Consider the following 10306-nt stretch of genomic DNA (forward strand, 5'->3'; position numbering starts at 1 on the left):
TGATTCCGTTGTGGTTAGAGGACATACTTTGTGCGATACGAATCCATTTTAAATTTATCAAGACTTGTTTTTTAGCCCAGAATATGATCCATCTTGGTAAGTGTTTTATGAATACTTAAAGAAAATGTATATCCTGATGTTGTTGGATAGCGTATTCTATGAATGTCAGTTAGGTCCAGTTGATTAACAATGTTGTTTATGTCTTTTATATCCTTACACATATTCAGTCTACCTCTTCAATGAGTTATGCATGAATGTACGGATGTAGAGAGGAGGAATGTGAAAAATTAAATTTATGTTTTGTGGCTTGCTAAGGGCATTTGTTAAGCATCAGTGAGCAAAGAAGGAAGGTGAGGGTTGTGGTAGAGAGACTGATGAAGGGTAAAGGTTAGGATTGTATTAAGAAGACCAGGAAGGGAATTGAGTAATACCAAATTAGTATTTATAATCAGTAGAGATTTAGGGAATTTAAAGTGCGTTATGCACTTCAGTGCCCATTACTCTGAGAGTGGATCACAAATGGAGACTACAAATAGGCAATAATCGATTGATAAATAATATAGGAAGCAGTTATAAGAAGTTGAGAGGTAATTTTCTAACTTTTAAAGAGGGATTTAATTTTCTCAGCATAATTACTAATAATTCCTTTACTAAGTAGTTAATCAGCAGCAGCAACATCAACATCAAAATGAAAATTTATTATTGTGAACCTATTATATGCCACTGAGCTAAAAATACCTTACATGCATTTTCATACTTTATTTTCACCTCAAGGCTAGGATATAAGTACTATTAATATTATTCCTACCTTACAGATGAAGAAATTGAGGCTTGGTGGGGTTAAATAACATCTCAAGGGTTCACTCAACCAGGAAGTGATGAAAGTGGGATTTGAGCCTGTCGTATTTTATAGTGTGTCTGTTATTGATTTCCCATCCCCACCCTCCAATAAAATAAAGAATCCTTTTTGTTCTGAGTTTTACTAAAATAGCATTTGTTCATTTGGTGGCTCTCAAAATTCTTTTACTGTGACTCACAATAAGAAAGGCACTTTACATGGCAGTTGTGTGTACATTTATTATATGTATTTATGTGTGTGTGTATGTTATGTTTATATGTGTTTATTTCATTAAAACATATTTGGTTTTAATGTGTACTTTAGACATTATTTTCTATTGGTTCTCTCTTCTTTTCTCTCTTTCTTTCTTGTCACAGTCCACTAATGGGTTACAATCCAGGTCAGAAAAACATTGATCTAGTCTAAGCCAGGAGAGTTGTAGACAGACACGGAGCATTGTAACTGTATGTATATGAGAAAGGCATTTTGGGTGGGCAGGAATAGTTTTAAGTTATCATTTTGATACCTGAATACTGACTATGTCTTATACAAAGTTGATTGCTAAAAAAAAAAAAAGAAAAGTATTGACTTTTTTTAAAGGTAAACTTGAGGAACGATGTATTTGGTTTTTGTTTTTAAAGCTCTCTGATCCTTCTGATTTACCAAGGAATGCCTTTAGAATTTTTACCATTCTTGTGGAATTTTTATGTATTGAACATATTGATTATGCCTTGGAAACAGGACTTGCTGGTAAGTATATTTATTTGTGTTATACTTCGTGTTAAATTCCTTTGATCCTATTCGGTTAAACTATGCATAATGTTGTTTTATATATATTCAACTCTATCTGTCAAAAGCAGTTCAGTGCAACAAAATGCTTTTTGAGCTTCTGTAACAAGGATTTGTCAGATGCTAGAAGCTATAGAAAGACACAGTTCTCATATTGCTTACATTGACCAGGGCTACATGAGTCACTACAGTGAATGGAAGAATGTAATACAATGCTGTAAGCTATGAAATGCCAAAGAAGCAGAAATGGAAGTGACAGCAATTCTGGTTGAGACAGTTGAGTAAAGTAAGATTTAGAAAGGAAAGTAAGCCTTTTCAAAATAAGCCTGGAGAGGAATAGATTCATATAAAATTTTTTCTTTTATTTTTGGTCTTCTGGGTTTACTGGTATTAATAGGATAATAATGACTTCTTCCCTAAATCCCAGTCCCATTAATTCAGTTGCCTCCTTGACCTCTCTCACCTGTTCTGTGTGCATTTCAAATTTAATATATCCCAAATGAAACTTCTTCCTTTCTCCTTCTTTTCCGTGTCTTTAAAAGGCATTACTATTTACTGTTTGCTCAAGGCCCAAACCCCGGAGTTGTCATAATTCTTCTTTTCATCAAACCTGATAGCCAGTCTATCAGCAAATACTGTCTGTATACTGCGAAACATAACTCAAATTCGTCTACTTTTCTCCATTTTTGCTGATGCCACCCTGATTTAAAGATCATCATTTCTGTCCATTCCTAGCTGGTCTCTTTGTGTACATTCTTACCTTTCCAAATAACTGACTCCATGTAACAGTTATGTTATAAATTCAAGGGTCTTAAAATTTCTTGCTTAAGACCCTTTAGTGGTTTCCTGTTAGTCTTAGGGGAAAAACAACAAAAAACTCTTTATGAAAGTATAGCTTTTGATCTGGCCTCTTATATATTCATCTTCATCTCATATTGCATTTCCCCTCACTACCCCAGCCCCTTTGGTCTTCATTCATTTTCCTCACTCAGGTTCTTTGCACTTGGTAGCTCCCTACCACCCAATCCTTTTCCTTCAGCTCTTCTCATGTCTGGCTTTTCACCCTTCTGATCTTAGCTAAGGTGCTACCTTCTTAGAGAGGCCTTTGCTGATCGACCTAGCTAAAGTGACACCCCTTTCCCAGCCTAGTTACACATTATTTCATCATTGAATTAACTTTTTTCATAGCACTTGTTATACAATGAAATTTTCACTTGTTAATATCTGCCTCACTCACCAGAATTCATTCATTGAACACATGCTTATTAAGTCCTTAACCTTGTACTCATGCAGCTTACATTCTTGTGGAAAAGATAGACAAATGACTAGTAAGTGCAATGAATAAAAATAAAATTGAGTAAGGAATAGAGAATAGTAATGGGAGGTAGGATGGGGAATTCAGGGGCAGAGGGCTTTTTTAGAAAGGCTGGTCAGAAAAGGCCTCTCTGAGGAGACATGAACCAGAGAGCTGAATGAAGTGAAGGAGTAAATTGAATATTTGGAGAAAGAGTATTTTAAGTAGAGAGAACAGCATGTAAGTTCTCTTGAATAGTGAACTTCATGGGAATCTTACCTGTCTTAAGAATCTTATCTGTCTTAATTGCCATTATAGGCTAGCACCTAGAAAGCACATAGCACATGCTCAAAAATGTTTGTATATAACTTCATTCCATAAAGTTTCTAAGGTTGAAGCAAAATTACCCATAATTCAGTAACCTTGTGGTTTATTCTTACCCTTTTTTTTTTTTTAACCTGCAGGACATAGATAAGCATTTGTAGCCTGCTTCCCCCCCTACTCCACCCAATACAGCAGAAACTTGACATCAAGTATTTAACATTTGCCATTTACAAATAAGCTAATGTGGTTATTTGTATTGGGATAATAATATCCACCTCAAAGATGTGAAGATTACAGAAGATAATAAAAAAGTAACATGAATTTGATTCTATATGGTATGAAGGAGTTGTTCTTTACCTAGTATGGAAGCCTAGCTTATTCATTTTAATAGCAGTATTCATAATTTGGAAGGGCTTAAAAATTTTCTGGTAGGATGAGAATGTCCCTTATACTCATAAACATTTTCCATGCAGCTATTTAGTTAGTATATACTGCTGTTATTTCTAATGATTTTACAAAATTCTGTCATGCATATATATTATAAAGTTAACCACCCTCTATTATTAGACACCTTGGATCTTTTCAGCAATTTAGTAGTATAAATAATGCTACAGTGAACAATTGTAGAGCTTAAAGTGTTTTCTTTATTTTGAATTATTTTCTTTGGATAAAATTCTGGCAATGAAATTACCAGATCAAAGTGTATTGCAAATTTAAAAAATTTTTATACGTATAAACGATTTTCCTAAGGGTTTTTTTCCCACTAATCTATACTGCTGCTGGCATGTATGATTATACCAGCTATTTCTGCACACCACTAAATATTCTTTAAAAACTTTAATAATTTAGTGGTTAAAAATGTATATCACTATTGCCTTTTCATGTCTTTCATTAATAGCAAGGATTAGTATTTTCTACATGTGTATTGACTTTATTTTTTTCTCTTGTAAATTTGTGTGGGAGCCTTTAATTTTCTTATCAGTTGGTGATTTTGTCGTTTATGGGAAAATAAAACACCTTTATTTTCCATTTTTAAAACTTTGGAAAAAAATCCTCCTCCTGTAAAGAACTCTAGGTATTAAACTTTTGTTTCCTCATTTTCTGTGAGTATTTTTCCTAGCCCTTTATGTCTTTGAACTTTAGCTAGAAACATAAATGTCTGTGGTTAGTAGGGACCTTAGAGTTTAACTGTTACTCTCTTACAAGAGAGGAAACAAATCTGGAGAGATCAGCTGTCTGTTTTGGGGTCAGAATGTGAAGTGGCTTGAATACAGTGCTGAAAATCTGGAATTTATTATTTTGACAGTGAGGAGACTTTGAATTATTTTTGAGGAAATAGTAGAGAACATGGTGATGAAATATGTTAAATACATTATTATGGCAACAATATATAGCATAAAAGATAAGGAGATTTGAACCAGGATACTAATAAGAAAATTATTTTAACTGTTATCAGAGGTAAAGAGGCCTGGTTATAAGAAAAATGGTTATAAGAAAAATGGTAGAAGTGTATTCATGGCTCATGAATCATTGTGCATAAGAGGGCAGAAAAGGGAAGGAGAAGGCATATTCCAAGATGGTTCATTTATTGATTTATTTAGTTTTTATTTATCTCCACAAATAATGAAGACTTGAGTAGATAGTGAAAATTTGGATGTAAAAACTTTGGATGAATTTTATTAAATTATTAACAAGCTTAATTTTACTCTTCTGTCCACAAAAATTATTGCTGATTTAATGAAACAGCAGTTACTTTTATGCATGTTGTATATATAAAACCACATTCTTTTTTCTGTTGCTTACATGAATTTCTTTAATATGATTCTAACATATACATGCCTTCCAACTTTAGGAATTCCTTCTTCAGATTCTAGGAATGCAAATCTCTATTTTTTGGATGTTGTGCACCAGGCCAATACTGTTTTTCATCTTTTTGACAAGCAGTTTAATGATCACCTTATGCCACTAATAAGGTTAGTCAAATTGTCTGATTTTCATTGGTGTTTCAATGAATATTATAGTATTCTACTTCTTGTTAAAATTTAAAAGTAATAGATGTTCGTTAAAACATAAACAGGAACAGGAGGGTGTGAAATAAGTAAAAGCCCTTTTCCTCTTCCTTGCCTTCCTGTTTTCCTTCTGTGGTATTAATTTTGGTTTACTGAATGTGTCATAAACCTAAATCTGATATTAAAGACAACTTCTAGCTTGTTCCCATTTATTATAATAAAAAGATGTACAATAACAATTTTATGAGATTAATAGGACAGGTTTTGATGAGGCATTAAATGAGGTTTGGTTTATATCTTCCTATCAATTTATGTGAACTTTTAAAGCATGTAAGGATTAAATAAGGTAGTGTATATGTGAACGTGATTTTTAAAATTGTATGTGTAGTATAATTAAAGAGGATGAATATTCATATAGAAGGTAAAATTCTAGACATTTTGTATAAACATTGATATGCCAAGAAATAGTCTAGAAATGATCTCAAAGATAAAGATTACTTGTGATCCCTGAATCACATTTTGAAAGGAAATTTACTTTTTAAAGAGCTCTAATGTCACATGACAAAGAATTCACGTAATTATTAGGGTTGCATATTCTTTAATATTTTGGGTGTTTTTTGACATTTAGGTAATATTCAGAAGGTAAATATGGCTACCAAGTTGGTTTTGTTTTTCGTTTTTTTTAATATAGGAAAGCTAAATACAATTGAATTGGGTGTTAGTCTGCAAATTTTAATTAGTATAATTTGCTATATTCTCAAGACTTTGTGATTTTTCTTACTGAAATACCAGAAATTTAATTAAAAAGGAAACCAAATAATTTCAGAATTTCAAAATCATGTATTTATATTCTAAAGGGATGTCTCCTCACAGATGAAAGTAATAAATCTAAATCCTCCTCTTCCTTCTCTTTTAACGTGTTAATTTTTCCTAGCGTGACTATTGTAATGAATTGGGCATAGTGAATACTAAATAATTACTTTACTATTTATATGCTTCTTGGATTGGGGAGCAAATTAAAATAATGTGTGTGTGTGTGTGTGTTATGTATGTGTGTAGGTATATAGCTATACACATATGCCTATGAAAAACTGTTAGAATTGTAAGGCTACTAATGTGATCTTTTTCCCCCTTTAAACATTCAATAGCTCTTCTCCTAAGTTATCTGAATGCCTTCAGAAGAAAAAAGAAATAATTGAACAGATGGAGATGAAATTAGATACTGGCATTGACAGGCAAGTTGTTAGTTTTACTATTTCTCTTGCATTTTTGTTGTGTTTATTTTTTTATTTAAAAAAATTTTTAACCTCTTTATTGGAGTATAATTGCTTTACAATGTTGTGTTAGTTTCTACTGTATAACAGAGTAAATCAGTTATATGTATACGTATATCCCCATATCCTCTCCCTCTTGTACCTCCCTCCCACCCTCCCTATCCCACTCCTCTAGGTGGTCACAAAAAGCACCGAGCTGATCACCCTGTGCTATCTCTTGCATTTTTAAAAAATTGTTAGAACACCATTGTAACAACATGAAAATGATTTTCAGAGAAGAAGAAAGTCTATTTTAATTCCACCATCCTGCTATAACGTTTGATTTTATTTTTACATATTGCTTTCATCTTTATTAGAATGTTGTTTTTATTGCCTTCCAGGTTTATTATTTATGGAAGTCAGTATGTTTAGACTTACTTTTAAAGCAGATTCTATTTAATATTTTTTTTTGTAAATGCCCCCTCCTACACATACACACACACACCCTCTCGCTCTCCCTCTCTCCAAACTCCTTAAAAATGGTATGTAACATAGAAGATTTTATTTTCAGTTAGAACTGTCAGGCTAATATCTGAAATGCTTTAAATAAATTTACTGATTTTCTAAAAGTAACTTCCATTAAGTGAATGCAGACTCTACATTCAAAAAAATTTTTGTAATGTTTATTGTAGTTAATTACCTGTTCATAATATGGAGCAGTGAATCTCTGTCTTTTGAGATGATAGTGGGCATTTATTTATTGATGATGATAATAGCTACTATTCGGTTTGGCCAGAAAGTTTGTTCGGGTTTTTGTAACATGAAAAACCCAAACGAGCTTTTTGGCCAACTCAATATTTATCAAGAATTTGTGGACTTCCCTGGTGGCACAGTGGTTAAGAATCTGCCTGCCAACTCAGGGGACACAGGATTGAGCCCTGGTCCGGGAAGATCTCACATGCCGCGGAGCAATGAAGCTTGTGCGCCACAACTACTGAGCCCGCAAGCCACAACTACTGAGCCCGCGCGCCACAACTACTGAAGCCCGCGTGCCTGGATCCCGTGCTCCGCAACAAGAGAAGCCACCGCAATGAGAAGCCCATGCACCACAATGAAGAGTAGCCCCTGCTCACCGCAACTAAAGAAAGCCCATGCACAGCAATGAAGACCCAATGCAGCCAAAAATAAATAAATGAATAGATAAATAAATAAATTTATTTTAAAAAAAAAAGAATTTGCTATGTGCCAGGCACAGTACAAGAATCTTTACCTGTATAATTTCATTTATTAAGTAGGAAATACTATTCCCATTTTACAGGTGAGGAAATGAAAGCGTAAAGAAATGAGGTAGTTTGCTCAAGATCATAATGCTGGATATTTGGGACTCAAATTCTAAAGCCCACGCTACTAGGTTTGGGCATATTTTTATTTACTGTAATTCTCCTCCTTTCTCTTCTATTCAAGAAAACATATTTGAATATAAATTAGTTACAGGAACTGTAGCCCTTAATATCTTTGTCTTTTGCCAATCTATTATCCTTTCCCAGCTTTATTTTATTCATTGTTGTGCTTAGATTGCTTGGTCCATCTCTTTAATTACTCCCTTGTAATTACCCTAAAATTTATTTCCTTTAACCATAATTATCTTACAGATCCTAAAGTCTGGATTAATGCAGACTCTTTTATTCCCATAACCGGATGGCTGATTGCTGTTGGCGAATGCCACATAACTCAAACATTATTCGTGCCATTACAAACACATACTCTCATTTCTCAACTGGGTCTTCACTACCACTTGTTCAGCCTCCTGCTTGTCCTTAGACTGTGAAACTCGGGTTCTTCTCACCTATTCTTCTAAACTTTGGCCATTCCTCATAAGCCCCTCTATCTTACTGCCTTCCTAAGCATTCTCCAAATATAGTTGTTAAGGAAACAAATTAGTGACAGTTTTCTAAGATCTTTAAGATTTCCTTAAATAGAGTAATGGGCAAATGAATCTTTGCCCTGTGTTTTGAGCAGGAAGCTAATAAAACTAAGAGGTCTTTGATGTCAAGACCTAGAATTTACTTTTTTAAAATCTAAAGTGTACCCATAGTAAAATAGTCTCATGGTGACATGAAATGAAATAATTTAAATTTAATTTAGTATAAATAAAAGTAAATATAAAGTAAATTAAATGGATCAAATACATGGTGTTCTCAATTCTCTAGGACATTAAATTGTATGATTGGACAAATGAAGCATATCTTGGCTGCAGAACAAAAGAAAACAGATTTTAAGCCAGAAGATGAAAACAATGTTTTGATTCAGTATACTAATGTGAGTAAAATGATTCAGTATGCTACTAAGAATAACTGCTTTGTTTGTACTTTTGTTAACATTTCATTGGTGTATCTTATTCTCCACGTTTTTTTATTTTATACTTAGAGATTAATGAGAAACTATATGTATTTTCTCCTTAGCTAAGCTGATACACATTTCTATGTAATAAGTATAGAAAAAATTTTTACAGGCCTGTGTTAAAGTCTGTGCTTATGTAAGAAAACAAGTGGAGAAGATTAAAAATTCCATGGATGGGAAGAATGTGGATACAGTTTTGATGGAACTTGGAGTACGTTTTCACCGACTTATTTATGAGCATCTTCAGCAATATTCCTATAGTTGTATGGGTGGCATGTTAGCAATTTGTGATGTTGCTGAATATAGGAAGTGTGCCAAAGACTTCAAGGTATGTATTCACAAATATCAAACTTGTAAATAGGTTCAAGAACATAAGTCAGATCATAAAAAATGTGTACTGACTTAAAATCATCAGTGAAAAATTTATAACTTTGTTGACATTGTAGTGAAACAGAACTAACATTTCCTAACTGAAAAAGTATTGTTGCAGTCATATTTTCAATATTAACACATTTTTGCTTTGAGCTTCATTTTAGACAAGGCCATATTTCAGTTCCATAGTCCGAATGACCTTATTAAATAACGCCCGTGACTAATACTGCATATATCAGATATCAGGAAAATATGTTCTTTCTTCATGTACCTCTCTCTGAAATCAGTTTCCCTTAATGTTTAAATTATTTAAGAAACCTGCTAAATCAATGATAACTAATTCTAGTTTACAAAAGTATAAATGATTATTACTATTTAAGAAAATTGGCATAATATGAATCTTTTCAAAAAGATTATAGTGAGTTTTATAATGTCTGAAATATTTGAGTTTTAACGCCTCAGGAACTTTAAAAAATTCTGACATTGAACTCTCCATCATTAGTTAAGTCCTGAATAACAGTACGTAAGTGAGAAGAATTTACAAACTGATTGTAAAACTAAACATTATCTTGTTTCAATGTTATTTTTTTCCTTCCCTTATCTCAATTCAGATTCCTCTGGTATTACAGCTTTTTGATACTCTGCATGCACTTTGCAATCTTCTGGTAGTAAACCCAGATAATTTAAAGCAAGTCTGCTCAGGAGAACAACTTGCTAATCTGGACAAGAACATTCTTCACTCCTTCGTACAACTTCGTGCTGACTATAGATCTGCCCGCCTTGCTCGACATTTCAGCTGAGGTTGAATTTACAAGGGCAGTGTGTTGTACTTCAGCAGGCCTTGGTTGATAGAAAGCACAGGTGGTTTCTTATGACACAGCCAACATTTTATTGATAAATGACTGTTTAGAAAAACAGCAGCCATACTTACCCTTGAGATTTTATTTGAAATTTGGACACTACTAAGCATATTTTGCTCTTTTCCCTTAAGTTGGATTTTAATTCCATTTTTGAACTTATAAATTTC

General features: G+C 33.1%; 1 protein-coding gene across 1 annotated transcript in view; it reads left to right on the forward strand.

The window, feature by feature from the left end:
• Positions 1-10079, forward strand: part of EXOC5 (exocyst complex component 5) — a 49171-nt gene extending 39092 nt beyond the window's left edge. Inside the window, exons 13-18 of the mRNA XM_065871608.1 lie at positions 1480-1588; positions 5098-5218; positions 6403-6489; positions 8718-8826; positions 9020-9235; positions 9891-10079. Coding sequence (XP_065727680.1) covers positions 1480-1588; positions 5098-5218; positions 6403-6489; positions 8718-8826; positions 9020-9235; positions 9891-10079 — 831 coding nt within the window. The remainder of the gene's footprint in view (positions 1-1479; positions 1589-5097; positions 5219-6402; positions 6490-8717; positions 8827-9019; positions 9236-9890) is intronic.
• Positions 10080-10306: the final 227 nt, after the last annotated feature.

The sequence above is a fragment of the Phocoena phocoena genome, chromosome 2, assembly GCF_963924675.1.
Source record: "Phocoena phocoena chromosome 2, mPhoPho1.1, whole genome shotgun sequence".
NCBI lineage: Eukaryota > Metazoa > Chordata > Mammalia > Artiodactyla > Phocoenidae > Phocoena > Phocoena phocoena.